Genomic DNA, 25,833 nt, shown 5'->3' with positions numbered 1-25,833 from the left:
ACACAAAAGCTACACAAATAACTAAGGAAAAAAAATAAAACTCTGGACATGCCATCTGGGGAGAGCACATCCTACTATCAGGAAGACCCACTTTCCAGAGGAAAAGACCCAATATTTTCAGAGAAAATCTGCTTTACTTAAAACACAGGTGAAAAAATTAAAAGTTCAATGAAGTTGTCTGGATAGACATGGGCTTAACTTAAAAGGGTACTTCTTGATTTTCAAAGTGGCAACTGACACAACTCGCTACTAGTTCTAGTCTTGGCTTGTAAAATTCTTCATAGAACTTTAGAAGTAAAATAGCCTACATAGCTCATCCCCCATTTTTTTCTTCTTCTTAATCAGGAAGCTGTAATGTGGAGAATTTGTCTGAAGGGAAATAGCTGAAGCAGGTTGAGTGAGGGCCATGACTTCGGGCCTACAAGGTTATCTCAGCAGTATCCCCCCCCCCGCCCCGAAGCTTCAAGGATGTTGATAGGATTCTAAGTGATCTGGGTATACGGAGTAGAGCTGAGCTCTAAAATACTGTAACTATGGAATATCTTTAAAGGGAAGTGTAATTACAGCTGACTAGGTGTTGGGTGACCTGGATTCTATCCCATTTTCCCCACTAACAAGCTGGTGCCCCCGGGTCCGCCACTTAAACTTTTCAAGCCTCTGTTCCTTCATCTGTAAAGTGACATTAGACTAATAGCTTTGACTGTCCCGTCTGCTACCAAATATAAACTACAATGTGAATGGATAAGTAGTCAAATTAGGTTCAATTTTTTAAAATTAAAAACCACAACAGACCTATTTATATAGGCAGGAATCATATAAGTTCTTCGAGCACTTAAGACCTGCTAAGTCCAAAACCTAATTTGATCCAAAGAGCAGGAAGGCAGCAGTCAGAAGAATATGGGTCCTCTTCCTAGCTCTGCCACTAGCTTCCGTGGGCCCTTGGAGCAGTCACTCTCTCTGTCTGGCTCTTTGCTGTAGTCTCTCTTTGGCAGACAAGAGAGGAGAGCTCCTCTGTGATTATTAAAGTACTAGAGGCAGGTGAACAGAATCTTTCGTTCCCCTGACCTTTGAGCATATTCCAGAGGTTCCAGGCTGGAGACCAACATCTCTATTCTGAAAAGGCCATGATGCCAATCACTGTTGATTGCCAACCTAGGAGCGATCCAGCTTCTTCCTTACTGTTACTTCAGAAACCAGGCGGGCGGTAGTGTTCTCAGGGAAAACAAGGCCAAGGGGAAATCTCAGCACTGCCATTTCTCTTTGCCAACTATTGACCTAGAAGTTGACCCACTGCTCGGTTCTTGAGATACAAAGGGAAAGTCTGCCAGTGGCTTCAGCAAGACATTTTTCTCTCTGGATAAAAGACAGAAAATGTTATATAAAAGAGCTTTTCCCTTCCTTCCTGCGTGAGATGCTAATATGTGAGGGTGTGATGTGTTCAGCTGTGACAGCCGTCTTATGTCCTTGAGGTAATGTCCAAGAGAATCATACAGAGGCTATCTGGAGGCCACTGATTTAAACTTGGAACTGCTTACCTCCAACAACAACAAATGTGCTGATGGTAAGTGATGGTTAATTTCATCTGTCAATTTGGCTAGGCCATGGTACCCAGATACTGGGTCAAACATTCATCTACATTTGCTGTGATGGTAACTTTTAGATGAGATTAACATTTGAATCAGTTAACTTTGAGTAAAGCTGATTACATTTCATAATGCAGGTGGGCTTCACCCAATGAGTTGAAGGCCTTTTTTTTTCAAATATTTTATTGGGGAATTGGGAGAGGCGAACAGCATTGGGGAATCAGGGAAGGGGAACAGACAGGTTGCTCTCCTTTTGTTCTTCAGTCTAGTTGTGGAGGACGTTGCTTCACTGGCCCAAGTTGGTTTTATCATTGCACTCTTCCCGAGTGAGGAAGTCGCTTGCTGGCCAATGGATGGCCGCTCACAGTGGCTCACGGCAGCTCACAAAAGCTCACGCCCAGTGTTGGCCAGCCCCACTGCAGCCTATGCCATCACCGGCGACTCACGGCAGCCCAGCTCCAGGTTGAGCTGTTCACCATCTTAGCTGTAGAGGGTGCAGCGTCACTGGCCCTCATGTGGGATCCGAACCGGGGCCCTGCTGCTCAGAGCTGGCATCCCAAGCCAACTCCTAACCAACGCACCACTTGGCCGGCCAGAGTTGAAGGCTATTATGACTGGCTTTTCTCCCCGCTGACCTTCTATTTGTCAGATTCATCCATATTGTGGTATACAGCAGCTCTAGTTCACTCTTTCTCATGGCTATAAAGTAATGTAAATTTATCACAACACATTTGCCCACTCAACTGTTGATAGGCATTATTACTCTTTTTTGTTTTCTTTCAGTCCTTCCATAGCATCCCCACAAAGCTAGGTACAGAGTGCAGTGTAGTGAAAAGCATGTGGATTCTGGACTATCATAAACCTGGTTGAAGCTTGCTTCTGTTAATAACTGTGTGTCACTGGGCAAGTTACTTCGCGTTATGAGTCTTGCGCCTTCATTATCCATAGGATGTAGATAATAATGGTAAACTGAGATAACATATAGCAAGTACCTATTACTATAAGGCTTGTAAAATATTTGATGTTGGCTTTAAAATCACTTCTGGATTACTGTCACATAGCTTAGCTCCTGGACACCTTGACTACTTTGACTCTTCCCACTAATGCATTCTTGCAGCCATTGACCTTCTCCCCTCTCCCAGGGCATGCACTGGCTTCTGGAATGCAGGGCAAACCAATATCTTTGGCTTCATCTCCCCTATCAGGTTTGTGCCTCATTCCATCTTCTGTATTTTTTCAACCCCATTTACCTCCAGAACAAGTCCTTCTCCTAAACTTCTATCATCTCCGTTCACGGAGAAAAAACAGCAATAAGACTGCCAATCCCATGTCTTGATGCCAGTACCTTCTTGCCTGTCATCTACTGGGTGAGAACATACTATATCATAGCTTCCACACCAGCTCTAGCTCTCCAAACAGGGGGTTAAATACAGACTCAGATGTGTTAGACAGATTGGCCCTGCTCCCACCAGAGACCACACAAAGGCTCGATTCAGTGGTTATTCCTCTCTGGCAAGGGAATCCTTGAAAGAACTGAAAACATCGTACTGTGGGCAACTGACAAGACCCAAAAAATATGAATCAAAGGGTACAAATACTCTCGCTGTCATGTGTCTACAGGGGATAACTGAGTCTTTATTCAGCGTTCTCTGATGGACAGCCTAGCATTCTGCACTGCAGGATGAAAGACCCATTATGAACAGAGATGGACTGAGCCATATTTGTCCTCCCTTGACCTTGGAGCGGGGGAGGGGGAGAAGCTGCATGGTGGTGAGAAGGGTTCTGCCAATCAAGCGATAGCTAAAATATACACATGGGGGAGGACTCACAAACATTGTATGTTCTGGGACTTTTGAGAGCTGGGAAGGACAGAAGGAGTTAACCAAACAGAAGTCTCGAGTAGGACAAAGAACTCTAAGCATAGTAGATAAGAAATTAGGAGAAAGGGGTAAAGACGGGGGTCATTCTTGATCTCCCCTAGCCATTAGAAATACTTGGGTTACTATAAATACTTACAGTAACCCAATATAAAAAATGTCAAAGTTCATGGACTCAGAGCCAAGAAACTTGACAGGAGTTGAGACTTAAAAGGTAGTAAAGGAAGACAGAGGTGCTAATATCTTCATCTTACAAAGCTATGGTCAAAAAGTTGATGGAGTAAGAAATAGGGGCTGAAGTATATTATTTAAACTGATAGAAGTAAGCAGTAAAATAATGAAAAGGATATTGTGATTATCAAAGATTGGAAGAGGAGGGAAAGAGGAGGTATGAGTAATGACCTCCTGTATTCATAGCATGAAGAAAAAAATAATTTCTAAAGTTGATAAATCAAGAAATAGCAATATAAGCATTTTTTAAATATAAAAGTAACCATTAAAATAATACAAATAAAATGGTTAATAATGACTGCCTCTCAGGAGTAGGGAAAGATGGAGACTGTTGAGGTTTTTGTTTTTTTTTTGGTTTTTTGGGGTTTTTTTACAGATCCTATCAGGGAGATCTATCAGGTTTTAGTACAAATAGATGGTTTGCAATTTTTTTAACCAACAGGGTCCTGTTATGAAACAGATCCAAGGGAAAATGCTCTGGCTAAAGTAGGGAGTTAGGAGCCCCATCTAAACAATTTCCCCCTGGGGGAAAATCCTCTGAGAGATGACACCTGTGAGACCCTCTGGCCCCTGATTACATGAGTGGGAAGCCAACTATCGAACAGTCTTCAGAAGCTATTGTGTAACAGAAGCTAGTGCCCAAGGCATCACAGAATGACTAACCTGATGGGAACTGATTGTCCCTGTGAAATGACTCACTTACAAAATAGCCTTCTGAGATTCTAGTTATGGAAAGACCTTGTCTACTGGGAACCAGTCACCCATAGTGAACTGACAACAGAGTTCACTGGTCAGCCAATGAACTCTGCAAACACAGTGACTTGCATTCGCCAGCCATGTCTGACCAACAGCTCAAAATCTGCCCACACAGGAACCCCATGCTTGCTCCATCACCTTCCCATAGATTTCACAGAACGCATTTCTTATTTCAACAATGGTAGTGTCAGTGTCATTTGAAAAGGCTAATCACGTTCAGAAAACAAGATGTTTGTTCAGAACGTGTCCCCTCTTGTTCTGAGCACTCTACTATTTTGTATCTTTTTTTTATCGCCCCACTGTTCCCCACTAGCCCTGTGTGTTAGCCCACTAGTTCTCAAAGTGTGATCCCCACCCAGACTGGCAGCATGAGCACTGCCTGAGAATCTATTGGAAATGCAAATTCTTGGGCCTTACCCCAGACGTACTGAATAAGAAACTCTGATTCTGTTTTGTTTTGCTTTAAGTATCTATGACAAAAATACATCTCCCACAACCTGCAGTGCCAGACACAGACCTGCAGACCTAGTGACATGAAACCTCTCCATAAATAAGGAGTCACTTGGGAAAATTCATTGTCCACACCCTGCTCTTCCTGCCTCACTCTTTAACCTCTCTTCCTTTAATCTGTAAACCAGAATAAGTCCATCATCAGTTGGACAATTTCATGGACTGCATTCTATTCTCCCTGTTTTGCTGCTGCTGATGATGATGATATGATAATGATGACAGAAAACTTAACACATTATTCATCAGATACTGTTCTAAGAACTTTATCTATAGTAACTAATTAATCCTATACCTATGTGCATATAAAATTTCTTTCAATGCTGCCTCCATGAAATGGAAGATGTTCTCCAGGAAAAGTAACTGCTTTGTCTTGTGCAGTGCTATCAAATAGAAATACAATGCAAGCCCCATCCATAATTTTAAAATTTCCAGTAGTCACGTTCAAAAAAGGAAAAGGAATCAGGTGAAATTAATTTCAATAATGTTTTATTGAACGCAATATATCCAAAACAGTGTCATTTCAACATGTCATGGATATAAAAAAATTAATGAAATATTTTACATTTTCTTCATACAGTCTTCAGAATCTAGTGGATTTTGACATTACAGGACACTGAATTCTGAGCAGCCCATTTCTACTCGTCAGTCGATGCACATTTAGTTAATTACCCTGATAATCTGAAACGGAAGATCTGACCGGGCATCATTTGTCCATTGTTCCTGTTGTACAGACAACAGAACTGAGGCCCAGACAGAAGCGGCATCTCTCACAAAGTGAAAAGAGCCCTCGTCTTACAGCCAGAAAAGCGAGATTCGGCTCCACGCCCCATCGCTTCCTGGCTGAGTGACCTCACAGAACCTTAGTGTCCTCACCTGTAAACAAGGGAGAATAACCTCTACTGTACGAGGCTGTTCTGAGGTTCAAATAAGAACATGAGTCTACATTTGTAAGGGCCTAGCAAAGCACACCACTACCAACAAAATCACAGAGCCATTTGGCTGCACTGTTGGCTGTATCAGTCCAAGCCCTATCAAGTCATAGAAACCACTATCAAGAACTATTAAACTACAGACTTATTAAACTAAAAAAGTAAATATAAGCTATACCAAAACTCTATATGGTACCATAAGGCTGATGGAAGGTACCCAAGGGAGGTCAAATTTGGAAGGGGTTCGGCTCTCACTGGGAAAGGTATAATACAAGCCACTGAACAGCAGAGAGGTTCGCAGGTTTAGCCTGGGGGTGCGCAGTCACTGAGAAAGCAGGAGGAAGTGCCTTCATTCGGCAGGCGCGCTACATGGGGGACCTACAGAGGGAGGTCAGAGGACAGCATGGGTGGGGAGGCCTTCAGGGAGAGACCTATATTGAGAAACCTGCAGAAAGGTTATTGCCAGGCCAGGCGGAGCCTTGGAAGTCACTGAGGGACCACGCATCCTGGGTGCCTGGCTAAGCCAGAGCCCTATGGGTATCTCACTCCCACTCTAGTGACCCAGGCACGCATCAACCAGAAGCTTCAGGAGAGCCCCTTCTTCCTGTAACATCCCTCCAGCACTCTTAACTAAGAAAGCTTAATCTCTTGTTCACTGTCAAGGAGAAATACTTAAAGGAATTCTGTCCATAAGCAATCCAGTCAATGATAGCATAATAACTACGGATGGTGTCAGATGCGTATTAAGATTTGTTGGGGTGATACATTGGAGGGGCGTAGTGGGGCTGGGTGAAAAAGATGAAGTGATTAAGAAATACAAATTGGTAGTTACAAAACAGTCACAGAGATGTAAAGTACAGCACAGGGAATATAGTCAATAATATGGTAATAACAATGTATGGTGCCAGCTGGGTACTAGATTAGTCAGGGGATCACTTCTTAAATTATATCAATGTCTAATCACTGTGCTGCCATACATTTTACTGCTAGGAGAATTTCACATAGTTTCCAAACTGACCCTCACACTGAGCCTTGGTCCCTTCCTTGTAGGTGTACAGGTTGGCCTCACTGGTAAAGCAATAGGGCAAAGAGACTGACAGGAATTTCACCTTTCTGAGTCTCAGCTTCTTCATTGGGATGATGGATTTTATACATCCTACCTCACATGTCTGCTGTCTGATTTAAGGAAGATAGCATATGTGAAATCCTGGGACACAGGAAGTGTATAACAGAAATTCATTTTCTTTCCCTCAGATGACATGAGGTCAACCACTGCAGCCAAGTCTTCATTTTTCCTGTTCTCATCCAGAAATGAAAACCCCCATGTGTGAGAGTTTTGGTGTCATGTGTCCTTCATCCTCCTTACTTAGTGATGTAACAATTGTCATGTCACTTACCAAGTGGTTAATTATTTTCATACCACACTTGTGATTTAAGAGGTTCTGTTCTCCTCCATAATACACTTGTTTTCCCAATTAAGTACTTACGTTAGCGAGACTCAGATGAACCAGAATTGCCTGGCTATCGCGAGAACTGACTTTGCTTGAATGCCAGTCGCTCAAATAACACCCACGCCAATGTGGCTGATGGTAGCAGGCAGTGGGAGCACATCCACTGTTCTGGTCTTCCTTCTCAGAACTGTCTACTTTCATATCCTCGGTCCAAACTATTTGACATGATAGCCCAGATAACAGCCACTGAATGGTGTGTTCTTAGACCTAAAAGGGCCAGACACTTGGCCACAATGCTACATCTGGTTGCGACAGACTATCTTTGTTACATGGTACATATACATTGGAGCTCACTAAACAGGCCTACACCTCACTGATAAGAACAAACTTCACAATTATTCATACCCCTTTATGAGACACAGGGAAACCCGAGAGACCCACAAGTAGACAAGCTGGATGGACTCCGAGACTATCTGACATGGTTCTGTCCAATAGAAATTTGTACAATGATGGAAATGCTTTATATCTGTGCTGTCCAGGATTGAGCACTTGAAATGTGACTAGCATGACTGAGAAACTGAATTAATTTCCTTTTATTTATATAGTTATTGGCTACCATATTGGACAGCACACATCTAGATAGTGTGGCTGAATGGAATGTAGGATTTGAACCTAAAAAGATCCTCAGGTCTAAATCCTGGCTACTGTCTCTTAGTAACTATATGACTTTGGTCATTCCTTTATCTTGTCCAAACCACAGGCCCCATGTGTAAATGGGGATAATACCAGGACTTCACAGGGGTGTTATGATGAGGGAACGAATGTAGAGCATCTAACCCAGGGCTCAGCACATAGTAATCGGTCTTTAAATAACAGCTATTATTAGCAAGCTCCTCATCTTCAAGATGGAGAAAATGCAGGTCCGAAAGGAGAAGTGTCATGTCCAGTTACATAGCTAGCTGAAAGCATGGGCAGGAGCCAACTGACTTTCTCACTGTTTTTTGATGAAGAGTTTTCTTATAGAGACAAACCCTTCTCACCCCAGAAGAGTGAAGGGTGGTAGCCCCAACAACTATTCAATGTACAAAATATCTTATACATGCAGAGAAAATGTACCTTAGTGAAGCCTATTTGTTCCTTCCGGAAATTTTCCAGGGGTTTGATGAGCAAATCACTAGCGTTCTGTACCTAGAGAAAAGAAAGAACACACAAAACAACTTTTAGATTAGTCACCAAAGTTCAGATTAAAAATTCCTCATCACTAGGGCACTCCCTGGTCGTACACCATCCTAAAAAATGTTAACTAGCTCGCTAGTTTGTTGGGTTTTGTTACTGTCTTTTCCCCCACATTGGTCTCTTAAAATCAAACGCTTGGAGAAGAAATGAGAGAAGTAACATTAGGGGTATTCCTCTGTAATTTTACTAGTTGTCTGATCTGAGTTTTTAATTGATAAATATCCATATTCATGTCCAGAAACAGATATAGGAGGCCTGAAGCACATGTGGTAAAAAAGGGAATAAAAAATTCATGAAAAGGACAATTGCACAAACCATTTCATGGAGGCAAATGAGTTAGCAGTAATTGCATTAGCATAAATCCCAGAATAAATCGTTTCCAGTCCTGTCCTGGGGTGTCATAAAACCAGAACATTCCCTTCAGAATTTGGAATGTATCACAGCAGCACAGAGACCACTAGGCCAGGCCTTCGAATTTCCTACGCATGCTCAGGAGCTGAGAGGAACAGCCTGCCCAGGTACTAAAATATTGGCATTGATACGGTTCTGAAGATATGAAAGCATCACATCAAAACTGGACCCCCTGCAGGCAGGTGGAGATATACAAAGCTTTGTCTTCATGTAAACCTCTTGGGAGACTGCATCTGTCCAAGACAACTAGTGAGGTTTGTTTCTTCAGCGGTGGGAATCATTTGCAATTTATTGGAGGACCTCAGAGAACGCATCTGAAGGGCTGGATTTGGGGGATGCATCGCATTAATTCTGATCTATTACAAGACAGGGAAATGAGGAACTGGCTTCCTTATCAGGTGAGACACAAAATATCGGTAAGACAAAACAGACCTTCATAACCAAAATGGAAGACAGAGTAGAAAGCTAGTTTTCAGCATTCTTGTCTCCAAACTAAGAAACAATTTTTAAGCTACCACCAAAAAGCATGGCAACTTGGGACATTAGTACATATTTTACCCAGGTTTTGCAGGCACTTTAGACCTTCTGTTTTGTGTCCAGGTATGGTCCAAGGTTTGATTAAGTGGGTAAACCTCCACTACCTCCAATCAAACCTCCACTGCCTGTTCTGGTATCAAAAATACAGACACCATGACTCTCTCTTGGACACTCATTGGTTATCATACCACTTTCTGCCACAACACAGAGCTAGAGATGAAGGAAATGCTCGCACCAAAGCTTGGCTCCTTTTCTTTTTCATTCTGTCTTATCCTGAAACACCCCAGAAGTCTAATGACTACTTACTTATTCTGTGTCAACTGTAATCAAAACTAAATTAATTTTGAAAACGAAGTCTAGCAACCACACCTCAAAGCCCTTCTAAGTGAACTTGGCCTTTATTCCCCTTTCTGATCTGTGCATCCTGCCTGTTGTCTCCGGGTAGAATCCCCAGGATAACAAGTGACATTCTAAACACATTAGTGAGTTTATCTCATCAGGTTTCCATTGAATGCAGCCCGAATTAGCATTAGGTAGGGCAGTTAGAGGAATCTACACAAGCCTCCCTCTTTAACCATACAGGAAGTCTGCCATCCAGACTTACAGGCCACCTTCTGAGGTACTACATCCTCCCCAAGGGTGCTGTTTCAGAAATCACAGCTCGGATGCTCCATTTCTTCCGTCCCTAGTTCCTTCCACAATTTCAATTCACTTATGACAATGACTAGACACTTGCCATCACCACGTGCTAGACTGTGAACTTCCTTCCTGTTCTTCTAAAGCTTCATTTGGCCCCTTATTATAGAAAAGGTAAAAAGCTGATTAACACCCCACCACGTTATCCATATCGGGGTACAGGAGTCTTTTCACCACAGTTCCAGGAAATGGGAGAGGTGTGACCAAGCAATGAATTCCTGGCATGTTCTGAAAGGCCCTCATTGAGCCTAACCTTCACAGCCTTCCTGGAATTAAATGGGAAATGTGGAACTGACACTCAGTACATGATTGAAGAGTTGTGGGGACAAAAGGGCACAACATAATTAAAGACAGAAGAAAATGAGTCAGTCCTGTGGAAAAGAGCCAGCAAGAAGGGTAAGAAAAACACTGCAAAAGATGAATCCTACTTCAATATTTTAGAGCTTTGTAACTGGGTAAATAAAAGGGATCAAGAAACAACTAAGGCTGGAGAGAAGTACAGCTGAGATTTTGAATGAAATGGGGGTGAATGCCTTTGAGATCAACATTGGCAGCAGTCCACAAACTCTTTGGACAGAAGAAAACATTTAGTAGAGTGTGGATTAGCTAGTGGGCCATCTACCAGACTCCATGGAAACTACCCATATTGGTCTCCCAGTGTCCTCAGAGGCAAATCTCTTGAACTAAGAAAATTCCCAAGCGAAATTTCCACAAGCAGAATCTTGGACGCTGCAAAAGATAAGTAGAAACAACACATGTAATCAGTGGTTTTCCTTTTTTTGCTATTAATAAAACACTTCCACATTCATTATATCATTTGGAGTACTTATAACAACCCTGGGAGCTGGAGATTGTAATTCTCACTTTAAATATAAAGAAAGAAGAGACTCAGAGAAACAAGTGATCAGTCAGTCTAAAGTCAACAAGCAATTTAGTGGCATAACGATTAATTCCCATACCTCCAAGCCCTGCCTTCAATGCTACTTCTCTGGGAGCCTGGATGAAGTGAGAGCTGTGTTTTGAGAAGCCAGTACCACACTGTTGAAAAGGACCAGTGTTACAGATTAGAGAACTCTTCTATTGAAATAAAGGGCTTAACAAAACTGAGCTGCCAATAGGAAGTCATGTCATGAGAGAAAAGGAAGGTAGACCTCTTTGTTGTCCTCTCCAAAGTTACAATCCCAGAAAAAAATGGGCGAAAGACCTGAACAGACACCTCACCAAAGATCTACAGATGGCAAGTAAGCATGTGAAAAGATGCTCAACATCATATGTCTCCATGAAAAAGCAAATTAGAACAGCAGTGAGATACCACTACACACCTATTAAAATGGGTAAAATCCAAAACACTGACAACATCAAATGCTGCTGAGGATGTGGAGCAACAGGAACTCTCATTCATTGCTGGTGGGAATAGAAAATGGTCCACTCACTTTGGAAGACAGTTTGGCAGTTTCTTAAAAACTAGACATATTCTTACCATACAATCCAGCAACTGTACTCTTTGGAATTTACCCAAAAGAGTTGAAACTTTATATCCACACAAAAATCTGCATACATGTTTATAGTAGCCTCATTCATAATTGCCAAAACTGGGAGTAACCAAGATGTCCTTCAGTAGGTGAATGGATAAATAAACCATGGTCCATCCATATAATGGAATATGTGTTCATATATTTCAACAATAAAAGGAAATGAAATATCAATAAATGGAGAAAACTTAAATGCATATTCGTAAGTGAAATAGGCCGATCTGAAAAGGCTAAATACTGTATGACTCAAACAATATGACATCCTAGGAAAGGCAAAACACAATAAAAGGTAAAAAGATCAGTGCTTGCCAGAGGCTTGTATGTAGGGGAGGGAGGAAGGGATGAATAAATTGAGAACGGGATTTTTAGCGCTGTGAAAATATTCTGTATGATGACACTTTATTGGCAAAAACATATCATTACACATATGTTAAAACCCATAGAATGTTCAACACAAAGAGTGAAGCCCAATATAAACTATGGACTTTAATTAATAATGTGTCGATACTGGCTCATAACTTTGAACAAATGTACCACACTTGCAAGATGTTAAAAATAGGAGAAACGGTGTGTAGAAAGGAGCAAGGGAGAAATGAAGTACATGAAATCTCTCTATACTTTTCACTCAATTTTTCTGTAAAACTAAAATTGTTGTAACTATTAAAATCTATTAATTAAAAAAAATTAGACTTTAAATGTAAGGAAAAAAGTTTTCCCATAGATTTAAATAAAACAAATATAAATAAAGCCTGTAGCTTTATTTCTAGAAGCAGAGACATAAATAGATAATTTGCTTAAGAACACTATTGACCATAGTTTTGGTTGACATATTCAACAGCCCAATTTAATGGCCTCTGAAATCCTTTCTCACTGAAATGAATCGGGATAGCATTTCCCAACGAATTTCTCTCCACATGATGCTCCACTCTCAGGGTGGGAGCTGGAGGCAGAATGACCAGATATATTCCCGGTCTCTACAGTACCAGGCAGCCATGAGACAGAAACCATGACAGAGCATCCACCTAAGCAACAGAGGCAGAGAAATCCCCAATAGCAGCGATGATCTGGGCTCCGGGCCCAGGTTAGTGACCTACCATCATCATCCTCTCGTTTTCTACTTCATTGAGCAATTCAGCAAATTCCTTGAAGGATTCAGCTGGAAGAATAAAATAAAAATAAACCAAATTAATCATGGTACTGACAGGCAAGGGGGCAGAGATCTATGCCCCGAGTCCTGGTAGTCACTGGAGGAAGGTGCCAAATGTAAGGCCATCAGGGGAATGTGTTCAGTGCCTGTACAATGTTCCTCTTCTTTCTTTTCTTTTTTGGCCAATCCCCCTACCCAAGAGTTTTTCTTTCTCGAGTTTTAGGGTGTACAGCATAATGACCTGTCATACATATATTGCAAAGTAATTAACACAGTAAGTTTAATTAGTATCCATTGTCTCATATACTTACAAAAATATGTTTCTCCTTGTGACAAGAACTTTTAGGAACTACACTCTTAACGACTTTCAAGTATACCATACAAGAGTGTTAACTGCAGTCATCATGTTGTATGTTATATCCCCAGGACGTATTTATCTTATAACTGGAAGTTTATACTTGACCATTTTTAGCCAGTTGCCCCACCCCCTACCCCCAACTCTGGCAATCACAAATCTGACTTCTTTTATCCATGAGATTGTTTGTTTAGATTCCACATATAAGGGAGATCATGTGGTATATGTCTTTCTCTGTCTGACTTATTTCACTCAGCATAATACCTTCTAGGGCCATCCATGTTGTCCCAAATGGCAGGATTTCCTTTTTTATGGCTGATTAGCATTCTATTGTGTGCGCACGAGTGTGTGTCTGTCAGTGGACACTTAGGTTGTTTCTACTCGTATGTCTTAAACATTACAGATAATCCTGCTATGAACATGGGTGTTCAGATCTCTTCAGCACTGCAATTTCATTTCCTTCAGATAAATACCCAGGAGTGGAATTGCTGGATCATAAGGTACTTCTATTTTTAATTTTTTGAGGAACCTCCATACTGACTTCCATAGTGGCTTCACCAATTTACATTCCCACCAACAGTGCACCAGGGTTCCCTTTTCTCCACATCCTCACCAGCATTTATCTCATCTCTTTGATGGCAGCCATTCTAACAGGCATGAAGTGATATCTTATCATGGTTTTCATCTGCATTTCCCTAATGATCAGTGATGCTGAGCACCATTTCACCATTTCACGTGTCTGTTGGCTATTCCAGTATCTTCTTCTGGAAAATGTCTCTTCACATCCTTTGCCATTTTTTAATCTGATTGTTTGGTTTGTTTGTTTGTTTTCCTATTAAGTTGTATGAGTTCTTTACATAGTTTGGATATTAGCCCCTTATCAGATATGATGTGCAAATATTTTCTCCCATTCCATAGGCTCCCTTTTCATTGGTTGAGTATTTCTTTTGCTGTGCAGAACGATTTAGTGTGAAGTAGTCCCACTATGGATTTTGTTGTTGTTGTTTTTGCTGGTGCTTAAGGTGTCATATCAAAAAAACCATTGCCAAGGCCCTTGTCAAGAAGCTTTTCTCCTCTTTTCCTCTATGAATTTTATCATTTCCTGTCTTACATTTAAGTCTTTAATCCATTGTGAGTTAATTTTTGTGACTGGTGCATGATCAGGGTCTAGTTTCATTATTTTTGTGTGTGTGAATATCTAGTTTTCCCAGCACCATTTGTTAAAGAAATGGTCCTTTCTCCTTGAGTACTCTTGGCTCCCTTGTGAAATATTACTTAACCACATCTACATGAGTTTATTTCTGGGCTCCTGATTTTATTCCATTGGTCTAAGTGTCTAATATTAGGTCTAAATCCATTGCTGCATTCTAGTTTCATTTTTCTCACATTCCTGAAGAGCTTGTGTGGGGCATTAGATCAGAAAGGCATGTAGTGTGTTGGAAAGAACATCAGATGGGGTGATAGATGAGGAGGGTTTTAGTTTAGGGGACACAATAGAGAACTAGAAGGACATTAACTTCAGACAGATAGACTTGGATTTGCAACCTAGCCTCAGTCTAGCGTCCTCTTGCTGTGCGACTTCTGATTAAGTGACTTGACCCCTTTGAGCTTCTGTTGCCTAACTCGTCAAATATGGCAACATACTTGAGAGTGCTGCTGTAAGGACTGAATTAGAAGGTAAATGTAGAGTGCCAACATGCAGTAGATAACATTACCTCCTTTCCCTGTCCCAGTGTTCTACTCTTCTAGTCCAGTTCTGCCACTTACTGGTGAGGTGACTGGGCAAGTCACTTCTTCTCCCTGGACTTCAGTTTCTTCATATAATAAACAAACCAATAAAAGCTAAATTAAGCTAGATAGTCTTTAGTGCCCCTTTAAATTCTAATAACTATTATTTTAAAGTTCTGAAATTCTCACCAGAAACAGGAAGTATATTCTCAAATGGTATCTGAATTAAAACAAACACACTGAACGCATGGAGGAAAAAAATGCATCCATATTAATATATTTTCCATCACAAATAGATTTCCCTTCCTGAGAGAACTGGACAACTAATCCAGCATTCCCAGTAATGAGGAAATGAAGTTCAGGGTCAAATACAGGATACCAGGCAATGGCATTTCTTTCTGCTGAGGATTAAGTTGCTGCACATACCCAGGGAAGTCACCTTTGCAAACACTGCCAATTAAAAGCTCAATCTCAGCACAGAGAAGAAAAATACCCTAATCAGAAAGAGTAAATACGAAAAAATGTAAATGTGTACTGACCTCCTGTCCCCAAATATTTTATGCTACAAAATTGGTCGGAGAGATTTTGTTGTTGTTGTTGTTGTTATGCTGGCATGTTTCCAGGCAACACCAGTTTGCCTCTAAAGGAAATGTGACAAGTATATATTGGAACATTGAAAGAAAAAGATTAATCTCCTGAAACATAAATGCATCAAGCCTTTGGCTGAGGGCTTAATATTCACAATAACTTTATTAGGTACATGTCATTATCCCTCATTTGAATTGGGGAAAACTCAGGCTCACAGAGACCAAGCAACTTGTTCAAAGTCATACAGGAAGTTAATGGCAGATTTCAGATTCAGACCCATCTTGCTGCCACTGTCACACTGCCCGCACGTCTCCAGGTAAAGGTAACCAAAGATTATCAAACAGAGACAGGAAGGGACTACCAGCAGCTAGGCTTCTAATAGGAGTCAGGCTGCATCATTCACGAAGAAATTCAAAATTTGACAAAATTAAGGATGTCTCAAAATGAGCTCTTGCTAAAAAATTACATCACTTTTATAATTGAGATATTGCTCACATGTCATAAAATGCACCAAGTCAGTGGATTTTAGTATATTCAAAAAGTTGTGCAATCGTCACCGCTGTATAATGCCAGATCACTTTCATCACCCCTCCAAAAAAAAGAAACCAGAAACTCATTAGCATCACTTCCCCATTTCCACCTCCCCCTACATTCAGACAACCACTAATCTACCTCCTGTCCCTATGGATATGCCTAAAATCTAGACGTTTCATATAAATGAAATTATACAATATGCAGTCTTTTGTGACTGACTTCTCACACTTAGCACAATGTTTTCAAGGTTATTCCAAGTTGTACTAAGTATCAGTCCTTCCTTTTTACTGCCCCATGCTCCATTGTATGGCTATATCACATTGTTTAACCATTCGTTAACTGATGAACACTTGCATTGTTTCCATTTATTTACTGTTATGACTAATGCAATCATAAACATTTGTGTACAAGTTTTTGTGAGGATGTGTTTTCAGTTATTCTGGGAATGCACCTAGGCGTAGAATTGCTGGATCAAATGGTAAGTCTATTTAACTTTTTGAGAAACTGCCAAAACTGTCTTCCAAGTGATCGACACCATTTTATATTACCAAAAGCAATGTACGAGGGTTCCAACTTTTCCACATCCTTTTCCATATTTCTTATTGTCTGTCTTGTTGATACCCACAATCTTAGTGAGTTTGAAGCAGTTATCTCATTGTGGTTTTGTTTTACCCTAATTACTAATGATATTGGGAATCTTTACATGTGCTTATTGGCCATTTGTATTAACTTCTTTGGATAAATATGTACTCAATTACTTTGCCCATTTTGTAATTGGTTTTTTGTGTGTGTTTATTGTTGAATTGTAAGAGTACTTTACATATTTTGGACAAAATCCCTTACCAGATAGATGATTTGCAAAATTGTCCTACATTCTGTGGGCTGGCTTTTCAATTTCAGTATGGTGTCCTTTGGTGAACAAAGGGTTAACATTTTGTTGAAACCCAATTTACCTACCTTTCCTATTGTTGCTTGTACTTTTGTTGACAAATCTAAGAAACCACTGCTTAGTCAAAGTTATGAAGATTTATGCCCTTATTTTTTCTTCTAAGATATTTTAGTGTTAGTTCCTACATTTAGCTTCTTGGCCCATTTTGAATTAATTCTTTTATATGCTGTGAGACAGAGATCTAACTTCATTCTTTCACATGCGTCTATCCAGCTATCCCAGCATTATTTATTGAACAGAGCATTCTTTATCCACTGAATTGTCTTGGCACACTTGTCAAGCACCAGTGAACCATAAAATGAGGGGTTATTTTTGGACTCAACTGTTTTTATTTAGTTTTGATTTTCTTATTAAAATTTATTGGGGTGACAATGGTCAACAAACTATGTAGGCTTCAACTGTACAATTCTATAATGCATGATCTATATATTGCATTATGTGTTGGATCTTGAGATCATTATGCTAAATGAAATAAGTCAGACAGAAAAAGTCAAGAACCATATGACTTCACTCATATGTGGGACATAAAACTGAAGGACTCTTAATTCTACTTCACTCATCTCTACATCTGTCATTATGCCAGTACCATGTAGTCATGATAACAATATCCTTACAGTGAGTTTTGAAATGGGAAAGTGAGTCCTCCAACACTGTTCTTTTTCAAGATTGTTTGGCTATTCTAGGTCTCTTGAAATTTTATATGAATTTTAGTATCACCTTGACAATTTCTGAAAAAATGGCAGCTGAGATTTTGATAGTTATGTCATTAAATGTGTAGAACAATACGGGGATTATTGCCAACTTAACAATATTAAGTCTTCTGACACATGAACGTGGGTTTCCTTGTTTTGGTATCAAGGTAATGCTGGCCTCACAAAATAAGTTGGGAAATGTTCCCTCCTCTAATTTTTTGAAAGATTTTTATGATGGGACAATGTTAATTCTTTAAATATTTGGTAAACTTCACCAGTGAAGTCAGTCACACCTGGTCATTTTTTTTGGGTCACTTTTTTAAAATTACTAATTAAATGTCTTTACTTGTTATTGGTCCATTCATATTTCCTATTTCATGAGTCAGTTTCAGCAGTTTGTATCTTTCTAGGAATGTGTTGATTTCAGCAAGGCTAATTTGTTGGCATAGAATTATTTCTTTATAATCAGTTTTATTCCCATAAGGTCGGTAGTAATGACCTCTATTTCATTCCTCACTTTAGCAATGTGAGCATGCCCCTGGTCGGCATAGCTAAGGGTTTGTCAATTTTAACTTTTCAGCAAATATTTGGTTTTGTTGATTACCTCTATTGTTTGTCTATTCTCTATTTCACTATCCCCTCTCTAATCTTGATATTCTTCTCATGTTGGGTTTGGTTTGCTCTTCTTTTTCCAGTGTCTTAAGGCGAAAGTTTAGGTTATTGATTTGAGAACTTTGTTCTTTCTTAATATAGGAATTTGGAGCTACAACTTTCCCTCCAGCCACTGTTTTAAGCTGCATCCCCTGAGGTATGGAATGCTGCAGTTTTTATTTTATTCATCACAAAGTATTTTCTCATTCCCTGGTGATTCCCTCTTTAAATTTGTTGGGTTTTTTAGGAATTGCTGTTTAATTTCTACATATTTATGATTTTCCAACTTTCTGATAATGATTCCTAATTTCATTCTTTTGCATTCAGAAAATGTATTTTGTATGATTTCGATTCTTTCATATTTATTGAAGATTGTTTTCTGGCTTAACCTATGAGCTCTTCTGGAGAATATGCCATGTCCACATGAAAAAAATATACTCTACTATTCTCGAATGCAGTGTTCTGAAAATGTCTGTTAGGCATTGTTGGTTTATGGTATTGTTCAAGTCTTCTATTTCCTTGTTGATCTTCTGTCCAGTTGTTCTATTCATTATTGAAAATGGGGTACTGAAGTCTTCAACTGCTGTTGAATTGTCTAACTCTTCTTTCAGTTCTTTACATTTTGTTTCATGTATTTTAGAGTAATATTTTTGGATGGATATGTATTTGTAATAGTTATGTCTTCCTGAATGACTGACTTATCATAATACAATGTCCTTCTTGTCGCTATTAACTACTTTTGGCGTCTATTTTGTCTGATATTAATATAGCTGCTCCAGTTCTATTTTATACTGTTTGCATGGTATATCTTATTCCATCCTTTTACTTTCAACTAATATGTGTCTTTAAAGGTAATGTGTGACTCTCGTAGACAGAGTACAGTTGGATTACACTTTTGTATCCATTCTGCCAATCTGTGCTTTTTGATTGAAGAGTTTAATCAACTTACATTTAATTAATTTTTGATAAGATTGGGATTCCATTTTTCTATTAGTTTTCTAAAAGTCTCATGTATTTTGTTGCTCTATCCCTCATTGCTGCTTTCTCTTGTGTTAGATTATTTTCTAGTTTACCATTCTAATTCCCATGTTGTTTCTTTTATGATATACATTTTTAGTTATTTTCTTAGTGGTTGTCCTGGGGATTACATTAACAATTTAATTTATAATAATCTAGTTCAGACTAATGCCAATTTAATTTTAATAGCATAATAGAACTTTGGGCCTATGTAGCTCCATTCTTTCCTCATCTTTCATGCTATTACTATTGTTAACCTAAAAATAAAAGGCCAAAATTAGAGGCAACAAGCATTTGTTTGAGAGCTAAAAAATAATATCTACTTGAGAAGCACTGATTCAGGAAGAAACCCAAACAGAGTTCTGACTGGGAGACAAAGACAAGGTGTGTTTAAGAGAAAGGTAAAGGAAACAATTACATCAATAGAAGGAAGGCATTTCTATTGGTGCAGATAAGGTAGCACAGTGATGCTAATTCTAAACAATGTTTTCAATTTTCAATACAGTAGCCATCAGTAGTCATAATATCTGATTTCTTGTTATCTTTGCAAACAGTTCTTTGGGACACAATGTTAGTTTAGGTCCAGCCCAAAGGTTATTTTGCCCTGTTTTAACATTCCAAAAGTTTGAGGCATAAGACATGCAAGGCAGTTCCTCTGGAATGGCAGCTCCAGCTCCATTTTAAAGTGGTTCCATTTATATTATTTTTTACACCATTATACAAAGTTCGGACAGTAAAGTTTGCGAACTTATCCTAGAAAAAGTGCTACACACCTCACTGCTAAATATCACTATGGTCACCTTTGAAGAACTCCCCTTAGGAAGCTATGCACCAACACCAGTGCCTAGTCCACCCTTCAAAGCAATTTTGGAACTCTTTTTCTGGGGTGGCCATCAGAGCTGTTGTTGAATTACCCTTGATGTCCTGAATGTCATCAAGATGTCTTCCTTTCAATATTTCCTTTATCTTTGGATAAAGAAAGAAGTCATTCAAATATCATATGATCTCACTTATACATGGATTCTAAGGAACTGAATGGAGGGGAGAAGTGGATGGAGATAGTCTCAGAGACACAGAGGAAGAACTGAGGGTTGCTAGTCGGGAGGGGGTGGGGATGAAGGAGAAGAGGAAGGGATGAGACAATACAAATGGGTAATTGTAATATGGCCGCAGGGATAGAAAAAGACAGTCCGAGGAATACAATCAATAATGTTGTAAGTATTTCTTAGGGGGCCAGATGGACCCATGTCCTTTTTGGGGAGTCCACTTCATAGTTGATGTAGAGGCCTGACCACTGCATTGTATTTCCGAAACTGATGTTGAATAATACTGTATGTCAACTATAATTATATATACATATAACCTCGGGACATGGAGTAGAGTGTGGGAACGGATTCAATGGAATTGTAATAGATAAGCATGATATCGGGGGTGGGAGGGCAAGAGATGGGGGTAGGGGGGCTGTTACTTTGTGAGGGTGAAAAGGGTAACTATTGCATTGTTCTGTACACCTGAAACTAACAATAAAATATAAAAAAAAAGAGAAAGAAAAAAAAAAAGAAAGAAGTCATTGGGAGCCAGATCAGGTGAGTAGGGAGGGTGTTCCAATACAGTTGCTTGTTTACTGGCTAAAAACTCCCTCACAGCCAGTGCTGTGTGAGCTGGTGCATTGTCGTAATGCAAGAGCCATGGATTGTTGGCAAAAAGTTCAGATCGTCTAATTTTTCACGCAGCCTTTTCAGCACTTCCAAACAGTAAACTTGGCTAACTGCTTGTCCAGTTGGTACAAATTCATAATGAATAATCCCTCTGATATCACAAAAGGTTAGAAACATCGTTGCAACATGTTCACGAACTTAATTGTAAGACCTCTCTATATAAGTCCATCAGCACAATTTTATCATTATTGTTTTATGCAGTAGTCTTTTAAAATAAAGGAGTTAAAAGCAAAAATACATTTATAATGTATTTTATATTACCTGTATAGTTACTCTTTTTTTTTTTTTTAAGATTTCATTGGGGAATTGGGGGAGGGGAACAGTGTTGGGTAATTGGGGGGAAGGGGAACAGACAAGTTGCTGTCCTTTTGTTCTTCAGTCTAGTTATGGAGGACATCGCTTCACTAGCCCATGTTGGTATCAACACTGCGCTCTTTGCCGGCCACTGGACAGCCGCTCACAGTGGCTCTTGGCAGCTCACGCCAGCTGCCAGCCACTCACGGTAGCTCATGGCAGCCCACTGCAGCAGGGGCTCCAGCCTACACCCTCGCCAGTGACTCACGGCAGCCCAGCTCCAGGCCGAGCTGTTGCTCACCATCTTAGCTGTAGAGGGTGCAGTGTCACTGGCCCGCATGTGGGATCTGAACCAGGGCCCTGCCGCTCAGAGCTGGCATCCCAAGCCAACTCTTAACCAACGTGCTACTCAGCCGGCCCATACCTGTATAGTTACTTTTATTGGTGATCTCTATTTCTTCATGTGGATTCCAATTAGTCTCTAAATGTCCTTTTCATTTCATCTTGAAGGACTTCCTTTACTATTCTCCAGGGAAAATCTGTTAGTGATTAATGCTTTACATTTTTTGTTTACCACAGAATGTCTTAATTTCTCATTTTTTTATAGTTTTGTTAGGTACACAGTATTTGGTTGGTAGACTTTTTTCTTTATTTTTTAAGTATAGTTGGTATACAATATTAGCTCTATTAGTTTCAGATGTACAATATAGTGATTTGACATTTTTATACCTTACAATGTGACTTGCTCCACTAATTCTAGTAATCATCTGGGGATTACTAGGGGGATACAGCCTATAATATTGTGGTAGGCTTGCACAATGACAGATAGACTTTTTTTCCATTACTTTGAATATGTCACCCCACTGCCTTCTGTCCTTCATGATTTCTAATGAGAAGTCAGCTGTTAATTTTTTGAGAAACTCTTGTACATGTCATTTTTCTCTTATGGTTTTTATAAAAATCCCTTTGTTCCTGTATTTCAGCAATTTGACTGTGATATATTTAAGCATGTATCTCTTTGAGTTGGCTGAATTTGTGGGATGAGAAGATTACAGTTTTTCACCAACTTTGTCAAGTTTTGGCCATTGTGTCTTCAAATATTATTTTTGCCCTTTCTGTCCTTTTCATCTAGCACTCACATGATGCATGTGTTCTTATGCTTGATAGTATCCATGGCCTGTGAAGTTTTGTTCATTTTAGTTATTTTTTTAATTTATTTTTTCTCTGATTGAATAATCTCAATTCATTTGTCTTTTAAGTTTGCTGGTTCTATCTTCTACCAGCACAAATCTGATGTTAAGCCCCTATAGTGAATTTTTCATTTCGGTTATTGTAGTTTCCAACTGCAAAATTGTTAAGTGGTTCCTTTTTATTAATTAAATTGAAATTTTATGTTTACATAAATTATATAAATACTCATATATAATTTTTTTTAAATAAAGTTTATTGGGGTGTCAATGGATGGTAAAATTACATAGGTTTCAGGTGTACAATTCTGTAACACATCATCTATATATCACATTGTGGGCTCACCACCCAGAGTCAGTGCTCCTTCCGTCGCCATATTTTTGAACCCCTTTTCCCTCATCTACCACCCCAGCTCCACATTAAACTAGCTAATTAGAAGTATTTTCCTATGAAGACCAATGACTTGGCTTCCTCAGGGACAATTTCTATTTACCATTGGTCTTTTGTTATCCTTGTTCATTGGCCATTTTTTCTTATTTCTTTGCAGACCTCGTAATTTTTTGTTGAAAAGTGAATATTTTAAATAATTCAATGTGACGACTTTGGAAATCAGAGCCCCTCCTCCCATGGTGTAGTGTTCTTGTTGTTGCTCCTTGTTTAGTGACTTCATGGACTCATTCTATAAAGTCTGTATTCTCTGTCATGTTAATCCACTGAAGTCTCTCGTCAGTTAGCTTAGTGATCAGCTAATGATTGGACAAATATTTATTTAAATGCTCTGAACAAATAAGTCTCCCAGCCTTTGTTGAAGGGCTCTGTGTATGTGTTGGAATATACCTTCAGCATTCAGCCAGGTGTTTTCTAACTTTGTTTAAGTCTTCATTTCCTGCGTGCACATATCTCTGCGTCAGCCAAAAGTGAAAGATGAGAGCTTTTCCAAGTCTTTTCTGGACAGGTGCAAATCTTGGACATGAACAAAGCCCTGTACATGTGTGTGCCTTTCTACATTTCCAGGAACATGCTGCAATGTTGAAAGCTCTGTATGGACATCTCATTCTCCAGTTTTTCCCGTTAGATTTATTGTTCAGCTTATTTGCTACTATTCCTTTTGCTGCCTGAGGCAGCTGTAGGGCTAAACAATTAACACTAATTGTTTTTGACAAATTTCGCTGAGAAAAAACGCACTTGCAGAAAGTCAGCGCCAAGTCAATTCATATAAGACAGCCCTATAAGTGATATTTTCCAGCTTCAGAGGAGCTTCAAACCCATTCTGCCCTCTCCCGTGACTGGTAGGATGGCGGTTTTTGCCGCTTCCGTGATTGTGTAGCTGTTAGTTTTCAAGGCTAGTGGAGCTGAAGAGAAGTGGATGGAAATAGGGCAAATCAAAACACCAGCAAGGTCACTGTTATTCCAATTATTCAGCCATTTTCCTTGAATAAACACAACTTATAGTGCTGCAAATTTTGGTTAATTTCCAGAGTTCTTAGAAAGTTGATGTTGGAAATGTTTGCCAGTGTTTTTATTGCTTTTATGGAAGAGAATTTTTCAGAGGTCATTTTTCAACCATTCCCTCTGTGGTAACTGGGTCAGAGGTTTTTGATATGTACTTTCAATTAACAAGAACTTCAGTAATTGTTAAATCAATTTCAAATTAAGTTACTGAGTCGAGAAACCCGACTATTCAATGTGTGTCCTCTGAAAGGCCTTAGAAATGTATTTAATGGTGATCAGAATACTTTAAAAGCCCACTGAGGTTTATGACCAGATATTGCTGCATCCTGGTAAGCTACTGTCTAAAAGGCTCAGACTTTTATATTATCATCTATCTTAGTCAAACTATCTCATTTTATTCATAAAGGAGACTGGGATCCAGAGATGGGAACTGACTTGTCCAAGGTCACACAGCTAGCTGCACAGTCAGAAGGGTCCTCAATTCAATGCTCTAAGTGCTTTAAGATGACAATGTGTTGGCAGTCACAGCCAAAGTACTTTTGTGACAGCCTCTTCCCTAACTTCCCCCCACAAATGGTATTTTGGTTCCCCAAAAGGTTTCATATTCATTCTTCTTTGCTCACGTACATAGTGAGATGACAAACGGTTCAAGGGTAGAAGTTGACAAGTGTTTCAAGAAGGTTTGGACCATGTTTATTTCTGGCGTAAAGTTATGAAGTCCTATGCGGCCTCTTACCGGTATATTTTTAACCAAACATCTTGGATCGTTACAGCATTTCTGAGATCTAACACTGAAATGGCTCTCTAGAGTTAACGGCAAGAAAACAAAAGCTTTAGCAAGATGAGACTATCTGGCAGTGCCGTGGGAGAAAATAGTCACTACAGAACAGGAAGGAGTGCAGCTCTTGCCCTCTCTTCAGATAAGAGGAATGCTGACTAAGAAAAGGAAGAAACCGTCCTGCATAACCACCACGGTCAGCACCACCAGCACTACAAAGCATGGCTCAGGAAATCGACCGCAGTATTCCTCAGCCATGTCTAGCAGTCTCCGTTAGTCCAGCAAGAACTAACTATGCCTGGAAATTTTCAAAGGAGAAAGAGTCAAAGGTTAAGAAAAGGGAGAGGAAGAGAAAGACACTGGGCTAGATGCTTCTCAAGTCTGACATGAATTTTTTCATTGTCATTTTAATAATGGGAATACTGAGGTTCAGAAAGGTCATGGAAATTTCCTAACACTGTTATGCACTGCCTTCCAAAAGGGTTGTAAATTTCCAATGGAAGATGATAAATATGGATCAAAAGGCTTAAAAATTTGTATATGCTTTTAGCCAGCAAGTTCGCTTCTGGGAAACCATACCTAAAAAAATAATCCTGAATACAGGGGAGAAACCTTTATGCCAAAAGGTAAGCAGTCAACATTATTATTGATGATGAATAATTGAAAACAAAAAAAGTCCAATGACTGGGGAATGATTATGTACATCCACATAATGGACTATTATTACAGCCATTAAAAAGGAGCAGAACACAAAATGTATAAACATGGCAAAATGCCTATGGTGAAATGTTACATGAAGAAAGAATACAAAATACTGTACATCACATATTATTACATCTATGTATAGAAACTTATGCTCAGATTTTTAAAAAGGACTAGAAGGAAATACATCGAAATAACTGTGGTTCTTTGAGTGAAGAGCATGTATGTAAAAACTTTCGAGCCAAGAAGAACCGATTTAAAATCCCAGGTAAGCTGCTTACTAACTACATT

At 39.5% G+C, this 25,833-nt stretch overlaps 1 protein-coding gene across 2 annotated transcripts in view; it reads right to left on the bottom strand.

Annotated features, from left to right (window-relative positions):
* Nucleotides 1-25,833, bottom strand: part of OPHN1 (oligophrenin 1) — a 286,883-nt gene that overhangs the window by 155,144 nt on the left and 105,906 nt on the right. For both annotated transcript variants that reach the window (XM_019648067.1, XM_019648068.1), the window contains exons 4-5: nt 12,844-12,905; nt 8,454-8,525 (exon numbers count right to left, since the gene is read on the bottom strand). In XM_019648067.1, the coding sequence (XP_019503612.1) occupies nt 8,454-8,525; nt 12,844-12,905 (134 nt within the window). The remainder of the gene's footprint in view (nt 1-8,453; nt 8,526-12,843; nt 12,906-25,833) is intronic.

Source organism: Hipposideros armiger, unplaced genomic scaffold (genome assembly GCF_001890085.2).
Source record: "Hipposideros armiger isolate ML-2016 unplaced genomic scaffold, ASM189008v1 scaffold_119, whole genome shotgun sequence".
NCBI lineage: Eukaryota > Metazoa > Chordata > Mammalia > Chiroptera > Hipposideridae > Hipposideros > Hipposideros armiger.
Note: the sequence above shows the minus strand (reverse complement) of the source record. Positions and strands in the feature narration are given on the sequence as shown.